Source organism: Pyxicephalus adspersus, chromosome 2 (genome assembly GCF_032062135.1).
Source record: "Pyxicephalus adspersus chromosome 2, UCB_Pads_2.0, whole genome shotgun sequence".
Lineage (NCBI taxonomy): Eukaryota > Metazoa > Chordata > Amphibia > Anura > Pyxicephalidae > Pyxicephalus > Pyxicephalus adspersus.
The window spans coordinates 148,119,728-148,134,602 of record NC_092859.1 but is presented as its reverse complement, the minus strand read 5'-3'; the positions used below and the strand labels follow the sequence as shown (position 1 = coordinate 148,134,602).

General features: G+C 38.4%; 2 protein-coding genes across 5 annotated transcripts in view; both read right to left on the bottom strand.

Annotated features, from left to right (window-relative positions):
- Window positions 1–14,875, bottom strand: part of CEMIP (cell migration inducing hyaluronidase 1) — a 126,981-nt gene that overhangs the window by 56,198 nt on the left and 55,908 nt on the right. For 2 of the 4 annotated variants that reach the window (XM_072402733.1, XM_072402730.1), the window contains exon 2: window positions 2,826–2,922. In XM_072402733.1, coding sequence (XP_072258834.1) covers window positions 2,826–2,898 — 73 coding nt within the window. In that variant the 5' untranslated portion in view covers window positions 2,899–2,922. Of the gene's footprint in view, window positions 1–2,825; window positions 9,995–10,057; window positions 11,150–14,875 lie in introns of those variants that run through there. The other 2 variants (XM_072402732.1, XM_072402731.1) reach the window with 2 other exon arrangements.
- The window catches only part of LOC140324665 (cell surface hyaluronidase CEMIP2-like), an 89,812-nt gene continuing 87,216 nt past the window's right edge, over window positions 12,280–14,875 (bottom strand). Inside the window, exons 23-25 of the mRNA XM_072402729.1 lie at window positions 14,475–14,635; window positions 12,688–12,797; window positions 12,280–12,605 (exon numbers count right to left, since the gene is read on the bottom strand). Of these exons, the coding sequence (XP_072258830.1) occupies window positions 12,451–12,605; window positions 12,688–12,797; window positions 14,475–14,635 (426 nt within the window). The 3' untranslated portion in view covers window positions 12,280–12,450. The remainder of the gene's footprint in view (window positions 12,606–12,687; window positions 12,798–14,474; window positions 14,636–14,875) is intronic.

Below are 14,875 nucleotides of genomic sequence, written 5' to 3'. Positions count from 1 at the left end.
TAACGCGTTTCACAGAATAAATCCGCTTCTTCAGGAAAAGGAGGAGACAGAAATATCTGCACCGTCCCCACATGGGAAGCCTAGTAGTAAATAACTTACTAACATGTACTAATGGGAAGGAGGCGTTAGTGTTAAGCCTCACTGGACTGCATTAATATTACCTCCATCGGAATAAAAACACAAAGCACGACGCAAAGCAGGTCAAACACAACCTCTAGACTGCAATATTCACCGCTTCTATAAATGGGATGGGATTCTGATGACCTGCATTCCTGTGTTCCAAGTGCATGTCAAATGCAAGCCAATGTCGGAAACCAACGACAATAGACAAGTACCCTAATCGGTGGAGTTTGGAGCACAAGCTTTACCTCTGTACCTCATTTTACCTATGTAGAGCCCAATATATAGCAAAGCAGTTGGGGGAATTCTTTATATTAGTTTTAAAACTGTCCTTCTTGAAAGCATCTAGAGATATTTGAGTATTGATTGGGACATATGGGACAACATAATTTAGCAGCATGGTGGCTCAGTGGTTAGCACTTTGGCCTTTGCAGTGATGGGTCCCAGGTTTGAATCTCGGCCAGGACACCCTTTGCATGGAGTTTGCAGGTTCTCCCGGTGTTTGTGTTGGTTTCCTCCGGGTACTCCGGTTTCCTCCCACATTCCAAAAACATGCAGTTAGGTTAATTGGCTTCCCCCCAAAATTGACCTTAGACTGTGATAATAACATATGACTATGGTAGGGACATTAGATTGTGAGCTCCTTAGATAGGCAGCTAGTGACATGACTATTGACTTTGTAAAGCGCTGTGTAATATGTTGGTGCTAAATAAATACTGAGGAATAATAATAACATTAAATAATAACATTTTACACCTGGGTTAAAGTAACAAGATTTGCTTTAAAGAGATTCCAAATACAAAACACACATATATCATATAGACAGAGAATTTGGGTAAGTTGTTGGTTGGTTTCTCTTGTCAGTATTGGCATTCTAATTGGTTCCAGTTGTTATTAGGAATCTGAACACCCCCTCTCCATCCCAATCATTGCTCACTCCAATATGGAATGCATTTATGGAGCATAGCCATCATCACCGTTATCATAATCATATCTCAAGTTTCCAAATGAAAACACTCATTAACTATGAATTCTTTCTGTTCTGGTGTTAATTCCAATATTTTAAAAAACAAATAATAAAGCTGCGCTTCCTTACCCAGATCGAAAATCATTTGCAAAATACCTGTCTTGGTCCATGGCCGAAGGGAAAATGAATTTTGTGTGACCACATCCAATAAAAATAAACAGTGATGATTTTTTAAACAGGTCCAATAAAGATTTAACACCTAATATAACCTACTGGTAGTAATTCAATTTCCACAGCAGGAAAATGTAACCATGTAACCATTTCCAAGTGTCACTTATTTTTAGTCGTTTAAAAGAGGTCAATGGAAAATCTGTATATTATTTTATCATTTATTAAAAAGGTGATCACTTGCGTAAGAAATTGGTAAGGTTAGGCATCTATACATGTAATATATAACTACTATGGACTCCACAGCAGGAAAAATCAGCACCTTTCCAAACTTTTGTGGGGACTACTGTGATTTCTGCACTATTCAATAAACCTTTTTTTTTTGCAGAGTAGTGAAAACATTATATTTAATAAATTTGGCATATTTTTTAAATTATAGAACAGTTATAAAGTTGAAATATAAAAACATAATTAGAATCTCCTTTGTAAATGTGCACTAATGACAAATGGACCCAGTCCATACTCTTTGCTCTTATTAAACATAAATATTCAAAGTATGTCAATGGAAACTTTTATTGAACAAAAGGCAACAAATAAAAAAAGTTTGTTTGGAAGGTTTACAAACATTTGAATTTTTATTGCCCCACAGTGTTCCCCCTATACTAAAAAATTGTGATCATCAGGGATGGATTTCTCATAACACCAACCTAAGCCGTGGCCTAGGGTGCCATGGTAATGGGGAAGGTGGCAAAGATTTTAGCAGGTACCTATAACTGACCAGATGAATTGTATGGTACATTTAGTTTCTGCTTTTTGGTAGCTCGGGAGCAGAGAGCAATATTTAACAGGCCAGCATTGTATGATAGCTTTATTGTACCTTTTAAGCTGCTGGGGGGGGGGGGGCACAGGCTCCTGGCCTAGGGGTGAAAATATAAATCTGGTCCTGATGATCATACCTAGTAATGGGCAAAATGACTAGTTTTTATTTGCTATGGGTTTGATGATCATTCTTTAAGGTTTGTGAACCCAAGCTAATGAGAACAGTCCACTATGTAGTTTGTAACCAGCAGCATTCCAATTCAGTAAAATAATCAATACAAATGACTATTGAAATAGCCAACATTTTCCCATGCAAACATGCCCATAGGTTCAAATACATGGTGAATATGTAACATTCTCCCTAGTCGTTTTATGATCTGGCACGTTGGATTGTTAAATGTTGTGGAACCGCTGTGCTAACCCTTACCCAAAATGATCAGGAACGATCGTCTCGGGTGACGTAAATCTAGTCTCCACTGAAGGTTTAAATATGTAGTTATCAGTAAGCCAATAAAAGTCAGGTCAAGACAAAACTTTGATGATAATTGCCAATTTTTGTTTAGGAGAACCATACATTAGCTTGGATTATGGCTCATAGCCAGGATGTATCTCAGACATTGAGACTAGGCAGGTTCAAAGAAAAAAGGAGGCACCATTAAAATAAATGTAGGAGTCGAAATTCCTTCATTTATCTTCAGTTCCAGTAAATGTTCACCAGTTTATTCAAATCTGTTATTTTTTTTAAACTGACCTGTTATCCCGCGAGTGAAAATCACAGCGCAAAGCAGGAAACTCAGCAATACCCCCATGCTGTCCAGGTACATGGTTCAAGGAAGGTCCAAATTTACCTGTAACACACAGAAAAAAATTCTTTATTACAAACTTTTCATCTTTACATATGATTTGTATTTTCATACGTCTGATTCATCCACTTGTAGCCAGTTCTTCAACAGATTGATTGAACGATATCCCAGACATGCAGGCACTATGGTAGACACTGAACAGTCCTGTAAGCCGCACAATTTCCATTTGTGTAAAGGCTTTTGTTAGAATGTCACCGTCCTCATATGACAGGAAGAGGATGCTGCCAAATAAACTTGTTCTGGCTTATACCCCACCTGACGTGCTTATCACACCGACATTCACTAGCTTTCAGTGATGAAAAGCAATGGACTCAACTTGATAACACAATGACAGAGAAGACTGTATTATATTAATGCATTGACTTTAACTGATGAATATTGGTCTGTTACTATTTACCAATTTTATTAAATGGAGATAAAACGGTACGCGATAAAGGGCTCTTGCCTTTTGCAGCCCAGTCCCCGTCCCCAATAGTGGAGCAATGCCAATATGCTTGAAGCTGCAAAGGAGTGTAATGCCCTATAATTATCATTGCATTCATGAAGACCAACCATTCTCAACCAGGGTTCCTCCATAGGTTTCCAAGGTTCCTTTGAGCTGTTACTGACTGTCCTCCCATTTGATGATGGCTGTGTACTTTAGTGTCCAACACTACGTGGCTGGGCCATAAACATGACTCCAATGGTTCAGTGGTCCATGAACCACTGGTGGTCCGCGAGAAACTTTTGGTGGTCCACAGAAAAATTTGGACATTATTTGTAATTTTTATGTTTTATTAATAATAAAACAAAAAAAATCCTATAATAAATTCCTATAATCTGATTGACATATTTCACTTTTATATTGCACTAAATTCATAAACTGTACTAGAGACGGAAAAACAAAGGGGGCGCAGCGTGACATCAGTGTAGTGTAGTAAGTTGAATCAGGCAACTGTTACCGAGCCGTACGCTTCAGAATTGTTTCCACCATTACAACAGTCACCCCGCTCCGCCAATACCAATTCTCATCCAATTGTTTTATTGTATTTGTTTTTATTCTCAGATGCTCTTTTAGGTAAGTATGACCTTAACTGTGTATTTTCTTTAACTGTTCTATTTAATGGCATCAAAAAGTTTGACCTTGATAACTATCATTTCTTGTTTGGTCTTAGATTCAAATAAAATAAACCCATAATGAGTGAGAAAAAGCAAATATTTTGCATTTCTTTAGTAATACAAAAGATAATGCAATTAATGATAATAGTAACAATAGTAATACTTATGCCTTGTCAGGCAGCATTAGGAAGATCATTATTTTATAAATGTATGAATAAAAATTTATAATAATCTTAAAATTATGAATTTAGTGGTCCGTGAGGTTGGAAAGGTTGGCGTCCACTGATCCACTTACCATTCTTCATACTGACCATCACTATAAAGGGTATTTTCCAATACATTTTGTTTTCAGGATTCCACAAGACTTAAACATTATTTTAAGGGTTCCTCATTTAGTGTATAAAATGTTGACAATTGCTGAATTAGCCAATGACAACTTATGCTATAAAATGGGAGTCTAAGCTGTATCAAGGGACTTACCCTGGTAAGTTCCCATTGAGAAGAAAAAAAAAAAATCTTACAAACAAAAACACTGTTAGCTATACTATTATGATGGCCCTATGTAAGAAAAAGCTGAGGCTGGTGGCACATAGGGCTTCATTACGGGGTGAACTTTGAAGAAATAAAATCACTTGCTATAAAACACAAAGATTTCTAGGTTATTGAATCTGTTCTTTCGCTGGATAAAGATTGGGGTTCTATACCCCAGTCAGTTTTTGTTTTGTTTCTACGTTCCACTGGGTAGAATTGTCCTCACTTGTCTGTATCAAAAGCAAAACAAGAAATGAGGGGAAATTTTTTCAATGTGAGGAACATCCTCCTTTTGGTGCCACTGAAACACATCTCCCCAATGGGCCACTTTCAACTCAAAATTTCAAATTTTCAGTTCTGGGGACAATGATCGACCAAGAGAAATAGGTTGCAACAGACAGAAACAAAAATTTGATACAGTTGCTAACCCATCCACACTTAAAACAAGTTTGAGCTTTATAGGAGAGGAAACCTATGCCGGAGGCTAAATTTGCAAATCTGATTATGAGAATGTTTCTGGGTCGATACCGGTTTGAGTCATTAAACAACTATGCAGGTCACGTCGGTGGAATGAAGTTAAAACTTCTGATATGAATATTTATTTTTAATTCTTTGCCTTGGAAAGTAGTGTCAAAAATAGTATCCTCTATAGTTTCTCGGGTTTTCTATAAGCTATAGATGTCCCCCAATATTAAAATTTTGGGCATGAGTGACAGCTGACAATACTAGCTGAACACTCTCAGTCCAAGAAAGACCTGGAACCAGGGCCATATATTACCTACATGTAGTCCAGCTAGAAGTACAGGATTACCGTTAATGCTATGTTCATGCGTTATTGTAAGATAATACAAAGTACAGAGAGAGCATATACAAGTAATCCCCAGGTTAAGGACATCTGACATACGGACGACTCCTAGATACGAACGTGGCTTCCCTGCTCACTCCTGTGCAGGATGGAGGCTTGGAGGGGGGAGGGGGCAGTTTGCATGACTTGCAGAAGAAGTCTTTTGCTAAACACAGATGAGGTTGTGGGTGATCTTAAGGACTGAGCTCTTTTTTCAGCCCCTTGTAACTCTTTAATGACCAAGACAAACTCTGCAGTTGTTACTTTTTGCATATCAATGCACAGCTTGCTCCAGAAGTTAATGAATGTCTAGGCTCTATAAAGTTGTTTTTTTTTGCTTTGTTTGTGATTAACTCACAGTAAGTATTTTATACAGCACCTGATACCATGCTGCCTAATATTATGTTGAGACAAATATCTCTCCTAATTCCATTTATTAAAATAATGTATCTTTTCCAACTTACATACAAATTCAACTTAAAAAACCTACAGTCACTATCTCGTATGTAACCCAGGGACTACCTGTATCAATCAATAATTCAGCAATTCATTTTCATACTAAAAAAGACTAAAAACCATGGGGGTAAATGTATATTATTTGCTGTGTTCAATTCCCTATTATTTCCTATCTTGCATGTTTATGAATTTTCAAATACAAATTAATACATACAAAGTTATCCAAGGTATTATTGCTGCATAAAACCTGGACTGAAATGGAATCTTTTAGCGTGTCTGTTTTTTGGATATTTGGATGGAATATCAGTCCAAGGAGTTCTAACTAGATGGTTACCTGCTGCTGCTCTGGCCTCTCACATTCCTCGTTTCTTTGTGTGACCCCCTCAACTGGAGATCTGTTTGCTAAATTTACACTTTTAGGAATTTTCAGTGTTCTGGTTCCCAGATATGGCTTTCTTTGGTCACATAATCCATCTGAGCAAAATATTTATGTAGGCCAGTAATAATTTTCAAGGTGGATTAGACCCAGCACTCAATCTTCTACCAGTTCAATAGCAAAGCATTCATATCACCGAGTACGTATCACCAGGTTAGCAAACACTAATGCCAGCTGGTTCAGTATAGTGCCGATGAGTCCTGCTAAAACATTTACTAAATCCATCTGTGTATTCCCTGTTGGGTAGGATGCTTTATTCAGTCCGCCTTGGAAAGACGCCTGGCAGCAACCCCTGGATATATATTCGGATTCCTGGCAAGGTCAGTGCTGTCAAATTATTTCCAGCTGTAACATAGCAAAGACTCATCAGCACAGCTATATCCCAGGACAAAAACCTGGTGCCTCTGCTATCCAATAGCAGGGTCATTGCACATATATATATTACTGTAGGTGAGCGGGTTCATACCTAATGCAACATGCCATTATAGTGGTATGCTAAAATACCAACTACTGTCTTAAGGACTATCCTGCTTTCTTTTTATACGAATAAATGACTAGTTTTGCTCACCCCAGTTGATTTTACAGTGCTGGGAATCCAATGGTGGATGAGAGCAAAAAGATACAAACTGGAAATCCATCAAGAAGATTATTCTATGTTTTGAATAGGGTAGGTGAGAATTCGAGCCCCCCTATTGACTGCTGCCTGTGTCTTAATTAATGAACAAAATAATAACTGTAAATTTTAGGGTAGGGGAAATGTTCACCTGTTCTATGTCAATTAGATAGTTTGTAGAGATATTTTTGCCACATTATGAAAAAAAGTTAACTTTTCCTCTTTCTTGCTTTAGGTAATTGAAAACAGTTACATTGAGCTTAGTAAAGAGAATGTCTCCATTTAGCATTTCTGTCATCGGTATGATAATAACTACTCCCTAGGTGCAATGAAATATTTCATGTATGCCTTAAGACACATCTGCAGGTGACCTATGTCACTGTTTCACCTCACACAGTAGTATTTGGCAACACTGTGTATATTTTCTGTCAATGATAGCAACATATGGTGCATTTCCAAGGGATAACTTGTGGAACCAAGGATAAAGGAGGATTGCATTCCTCCACAGATAATTCTAAAAGATGACAGCCTCTGCCATTTTTCATCTTAGTCTCATACATAGTAAAGAACTTTTTTAAAAGCAATAGGAAAGACTTGTTGCAGACTCCAGCCATTATTTCTTTGAGGTTGAGAAGGTCTCCAACAATGCTGCACTCATGCAGTGCCCAAAGATTGTTTTGCTGAGGTTCAATAAAGGCAATGTCAATGATTGGCGCCAATGATTGGGCACAATTCTTCCCACTGATACCAATGATGGGCCAAAATTTCCACCACTGATTGGGCACAAATCAATACCACTGATGCACTATTACTGCCTCTGTCATCATCGATTGGGCACTATTCTTCCACCAATACCAACACTGTGGCATGCTTTTTTACAATGATACCAAAGTTAATCCCTATTCCTTCTACTGATACCAGCAATGGTAGTATTCCTTCTAATACTTAACAAAGTCTAGGTCATTTTGTGCTCCCTCAGACCATCAACCCTGAGGTATTATTTACCCCCAATGACAACTGATGTTGATATTCTTCTTCCACTGGTCACAGTGTGGCCCCCACCCAAAAAAAAGTTAAAAACAGAAATTGGCCCATTGTTTTGAGTAGTAGTCCAAAGGCTAGTTGTTTTCTCTATACAACAGGAAACCTGCTATGAGCCCAAATCCTGACACTTAAAATAATAAACCCCAATGACAGGGACATATAGATCAGGGTAGCATTGATCTCAGGTTAAACAGGTAGATTTAGTGAATCTGACCCTTTCTAGCAAATGGTAATTCCCTGATTGTGTGAAACATGTGCCAACTGATTTACTTTTTACCAGTCCTTCTAAAAAAAAACTTGGGTCCTGTGGCCCTTGTATTATTACTATATCCACAGCTCACAATACATGAGCATGATGGTCAGCGGGAGGAATGCCCCTTACATTGCATTGGGAGGATAGAGCCACTAGCAACCTTTAGAGAGACCCTAGGGTTCTACAGAACCCTGGATGAGAAACACTGCTCTATACTGTGTAAAGTACAATTCACAAGTCCCAAATGTGTTGTCTCATTTTCATTATTTTTTTCAGACTGGACAAACTTTTGCATGTTATGGAGACTTTAAAAACAACTACTTGCCTCCAGGCAATGTTCTCCCCAGCCTCTTTTATAGGGCGCACCACCCGCCAATTTATAGTAACCACCCATTTTTTTTTTGGGATGGTTACTAAAGAGTTGGGTACAGGGGCTGCCACCCGCCTACAATTTCTTCCCACCCACCATTCTGGGTTGAACACTGCTACAGGGTTGCAATTACAAACCCCAGTGAGTACAAAAGTCAGTTTCCCTATTTCTACTAAGGACAAGGGCACCATACTGTAGTTATGGAGTTCTTACACCTTTCTCTACATCAGATTTCTACCAGTTGACCTAAACCTGTCCTACAACCTGGCAGATTAAAATCAGCAAAATTACTTGTTAATCACATTTAATGTCAAAATGATCAGTGGATCCAGAGATATATGAAGCCAAAACTTTATACAAATAAAGAGTTTTTGTATAAAGGCCAAGCTTGGCTTCAAAGCCTTACTCTCATTCCTCCTGATTGGACCATTCGTATGATTGGCAGCTTCACTGACCAGCAGGGAGGATTGCATGGCCAAAATTTGTGGTGCCAATTCAACGTGGCAATTTTAGCTTCAACTCTTCAACCTTTCTGGGTCTGATGATCTTTTGGTATGTTTTTCTCAAAGAGCAATTATATAAACTTTTTCATCATGGTTACTTTAAGTTGCCCAGGTTTTTACACCTTGAGAGCCTAGACCACCTGACACAGATTTGGCTGTCTTATCCTAAAATAAATTACATAAATAAGTTGAAATCTGAAAGTTCTGGAGGCCAAGTTACCAGAAAACTTTTAGATCTTTAGAAGCCATATGATGAACACATCACTGGGTGATCATAGTTTTCCACATAACAAAGCCATTTATCACCAGATCATATCTTGAACAGTTTAAACTTACCAACAACTGGCATATGTTGGTTCCTGAACTTTATTTATATCACTAAGGGATGACATAGTTGTGGTTCACTAACCAAAAAGTTTAAACATATTGGCAATCTACAAGTTAGAGCAACATATTAATGTAGAAGGTGATTTGTCTTCATCACTTATCTTATACGTTGATCAAATATGCAAATAAAGAAAAACAAACAAAGATAAAAATGAACCACTCCACGTAACACTTGTTATTTTGCTTGCAGATAAATTATTTACTTAGCTTTGGAATGTGTAAAGCGTGATTAATGGTCCTTTCTGCATTAATTGCAAGGAACATATGTCCTCAGCCTCTTACACATCTCATCAGACCCTCATGCGTAAAACAACCATCTAAACGCCAAGATACAGGTGAAATGTCACATCCATTAAAGCAAAGCACACATTTACAGTACATATCTGAACCATCAAGTTCTCACTCTTTGAAAGTGAAATACATTAATCAAATCAGCATTACAAGGTCCTGGAGCTAAATTCAGGCATTGGCAGAGTCCAATAAACTGCAAGAATGCAATAAAATAAACAGCCCGGTTGCTTTCTGTATACATTGAATAGACAAGTGAAAAAACACAGCGCCTTATGGCATACACAAATCACAAACCTGTTCGGTGTTCTGCCTTACATGGGTGTCCAGAAAAAGCCCAATATGAACCCACGTGGCACAAGTCCGGATAAGATCATGAACTTGGAAGGCTGAGATGCTAAACAAGGGTTCCCAGAATGCTACTCAGGGATCGTTATTCCAAAGCTTTAAGTCTTGATAATTCCCATCTGTGACTGCAATGACTTTTTCCTGTGCCATCGACAGTGCTAGAAAACTATGTGCAGGCAGCTCTTCTCTGTCTATAATTATTGTCACAGTCATAGCCTATGATTTGAAAGGAACTCCTCCTGCATTCATCCTCATCCTCCTCATGGACCCATAAGTGCCATTCTGGAGAACAGGCTGCCAAACTCATGACACCAAAAAGGCCACAAGAACCTTGCTATGTATACCTGTCACGGTGAGTGAATACCTCAACTATGCAGATAAACCACAAGCTGAAATAAGATATCAAACACGTGCAATGCTCACTTGCTATTTTATGTATCTGTATAAACATGTAGAAATTTGCTTTGAGTCAGCTAATCCTCCAGGAGAAGGCAAGAGAACAAGACATAAAATACATATAAATCATATAAATCAAAATTTAAGATACTGCCTACATTGGCTACTAATATTCTTTCTTAGGTTTCAAAGTTAAGTTACCGACCACAATGGCCCCTAATAAATACGACCAAAGATGTGAATAAGTCACTGAGCCGAAATGTTGCTAAATGTTGTGATTATATAGATGATGACTATGAGTTTATTAGCAAGAAATTGCTAAAAAAAAAGTGAATTAACAAGAAAATAACTGCAAAGAAATTGCCTGCTGTACCTAAATGTCCCGACAAGTCTACAGGCTGCTCCGACATTCTAAAAATAATTGCAAACTCCAGGATTCTCATCCATTTAGACCAGAGGGGCTCACATTTTTTTGGCTTGTAAGCTACTTTTAAAATGACCTACCAACAAAAAAAACTTGGACTTAATAATTCCTGTGTGCAATAGAGTTTATTTTGAAAGTCAGGGCTCCGCGATCTACTTGCGTTGCCTTTGCAATCTACCGGTAGATCGCGATTCACCTGTTGGGCACCCCTGATTTAGACTAATTCTTCAGATCTGGAATTAACATGTTGTGAGTATAAATAGCAATTAGAACATCATGATGATATGATCAAGTCACAGACCCAGTTGACTTGCATGAAGGAACAATGACAGGGTTGGGGCAAACTGTAACATTGCCGAGATGCTTACAACAATTCTGCTTTGGTCACATGGCTAAAAAACACATTTACTGTTATTGTTAGGACCACTGGAAATGGTATATTCCCCTAATCCAATCCACTGTCAACTTTAATGCTCTTGGTCTGCATGTAGATAGGAAACATAAACAAATGAATTGGAAAAAAGAAATATAATGCTGAATAATATCATTACATGGTATCAAAGCCTATCACTGGACAGAAAGTAATTCCCATTCTATCCACTAAGCCATCCCAAATGGGTTTTTCATCTTCCTACCTTCGGAATCAAGAATTCTTCACATTAATTTGACATCCGGGTTCCTTGATAGCACCATTTAATGTGCAATGTATTGCTGTTCCAGCACCGCTCTTTTTTTTGCACAGCCAGTCCCCTACTGTACTACTGGAATCACTGCTTTTCAGGGTTCCCATCGGCCCCTGCTGATGGACAGCCACACAAAACTGCCTGTGTACACATGTGGACACATGAAGAAGGGCTCATGCAGTGTCACGTGACCAAGGCTTTATTAAGCAAAAAGGGCATTTAGATTTTTGCCCCCCAGCCATTGCTTAGAAAGGAGTAAAAGAGGCAAGGGAGATTGATAATTTAAAGCTGGAGATCAGCGTTGACAATTTTTTTCCCAAAACTGATTCTTTATGAGCACAATACTTTACCTGATAGTGCTCCTTTATGTCATAAAAAAGCACAAATATTTTAAGTAAATACAAAGAGCACAATCACCCTGTAAATAAATAAAATAAAATAAACTTACCTTCTATGATATGTGCTTTTTGTAATCAATCAACATGTTAATAAATCATATTGCAAGTATTACAGCAAACAATAGAATGTGCAGAACAAATCTCAAAGTATCAGATATTTACTCTGACCTATGTTATAAAACACCCAATGGCAGCTGGATCAGATACATAGCAGGTGCAGGTCTCACATTTGGCTCTGGACAAATCACTTTCACCAATATCACACACATATCTTACACAAAGAGAAACAAATTTATTAACTTGATAATATACACCCATAGGAAAGTAAAAAAAGGATAAGGTCTTGTCTATAGATCATCACATTTTCTTTGGCTCAGCAGATAAATAAGGTGATACTAGTCAGTCTCTGGTTGAGGATAAATAGGGCAACATCTAAGTTTATTATTTTAGTCCTACAGTTTTGGGGCATCTGTATTCAGCCAGCATCAGGGGCAGATAAAGGTGTATTGAAGCAGCCCTTCTCTCTGCACTGTTGTTTATTATTTTAATCCAAGATGGCATGGTCAGTCCTTTGTATCCCACCATAGCAAAGCTTCCTGAAAGAAAGAATCAAAAGGGTCACCATAACAATCAATATCTTGTGTGCATGTGCCAGAAACATGGTTGACTTCAAGGTACCTTTGGTGTGCAGGGCTATTGGCTTTGCCGAACCGAGTTTGATGAAAGCAGACATTTCCGAAATGGAAGGAGTGTCCACAATGTCTCTTGAGCAAATAAGTACTACAGACCTAGGAAACAAAATAATATAGTTACAGTTATAGCCTAAATATTTTAATTCTAACACAGAAGAAGTGCAGAGCTAAGAAATATTTCCTTAGAACTTGTGTCAAACAATCCTGGAGCTTCCCATGTGGCCACACCCAATGGTACAACTTCCATATTGAAAGATTATACCCATTTGCTTGGAGGAGGAAAGTATTTTTCCTCCTCCATCTCTATTTGCTGTACTTGAGCAGAATACTACAAAAACTTCAAATACAGCATATAAATACAGCATATAAAAAATGTCATAGGTAAAGGGAACCTGTACCCAGATCATGCAAGTTTTTACAAATTCTGAACAAGCAGTTCACATGTTTACTTTTCATGTTTTCATGGTAACTATTCTATAAAAACAAATTCAAATCTATAATAATTTCTCATTGTTATAATACACTTGCAGCTTTGGGTTAGAAAATACACTGAAACCCCACTGTTTTATTTTTTTTTAATGGCAAAGTCCTTAAAAAGGGTAATATTTATTATCTATTAACCCCAACTCATGCACCACTAAACTATGGATTCCACAAGAAGGTGATGGCATCACATTTATATTATGTAAGTATTTGGTGTTACTTTTAGTTTTCCAATGACAAATGACATTCAAGCCAATCTGGTAACACTTCTACAGTAACAGGCAAACTATGTGAAAGCACATGGAACAAGAGTAGGTTTAACTTAAAGTTTAACTAATACCATAATTAAAAAAAGTTTGCAAAGCAAAATTAAATCCTAAAGCTGAATTACAGGCAAACAGATAAATACAGCATATGATAGGGCAGTAGGATAAGACCTAGGACATGAAAGGCCAAGGACAAGAGGTCAACTCTGCTCTTTCCTATGATGGAGATATCACTCCCAAATGTTTTCAGTCCTAGGTCACCCAGGTTTTCCCATGATAGTCCACCTTTTCCAGCCTTGGAAAGCTTTAATACAGGGGTCAGCAAACTTTTTTGGCTACTAGGCCATTTTAGGAGATCAAGAAGGCACACTAGGCCGGTCCTCTACTTGAGTCCCGGGCTGATGGCTCTGCCCCTCACAGGAACGCCCCTGAAAGGGAAATCCCACTCCTCCGTATAGCATACAGAGGAGCGGGAACGCCCCTGAAAGGAAATCTCTCTCCTTCGCAATGCATACAGAAGAGAGGGAATGTCCTCTGCGACGCCGTCGGCGGAAGTGTTAACGCCGGCCGCGGTAAATATGGAAGGGAGGCATAACAAGGAGGCTCAAGAGCCGTATGCGCCTCTGGAGCCACGGGTTGCCAACTCCTGCCGGCCTGGATTAGGCCCGATCGACCAGGGGGCAGTAGGCCGGAACGGACTACTGGCTAGGCCATATCTGGCCTAAAGGCCCGAGTTTGCCTACCGCTGCTTTAACAAATTAGGCCTATTCTATGCTTCTTCCCATTCTGAGCTCTGCTTTGCAGAGGATTTCAAAAACCTAATAGCAAGTCAAGTATAGTTTCTCATACTTCTGGCAGTATTATATCTGTCCGGATTTCAGCTTTAACCAGTAGGTAATGTACATGGTGAACCCAAGACACCAGAAAACGGTTTTAAGTTTTAAAAGTTTTAGGTGCGGTATGTCTCTGTAGTCCACATGATGAGCGTTTTAATATCAGTAAAATCCCCCTGATCTGTACTCACCTCTGTTTCATGGATGTTTGGATGTATATGGACATTGCCTTCGTTGTGCTCAACTCATTGATCATTTCAAAATGCCTCTTGCTAACGATGGTCCCTGAACAGGCATCCACCACCAGGAAGAAGAGACCTTTTCTCTTAAATAGAAAAACTTCCTCATCAACCTAAAAACATAAATAAGGAAGAGTCAAGATCTTCTACGGGTTAACAAAATGTGAAGCTATTTACCCAACGCTTCCAATGCACCATATATTATTTTAGCAATTACAACTTGTGTGTTGTGGTAAGAAGGGAGGGTGTCTTTTTTATTTCAGTGGTAATGTGGAAGAATTTGGAGATTAGAAGAAAAAACACAGCTTATCTTTTAGAGTTTAGTGGAAACCTATACAGGATTATATCATGGT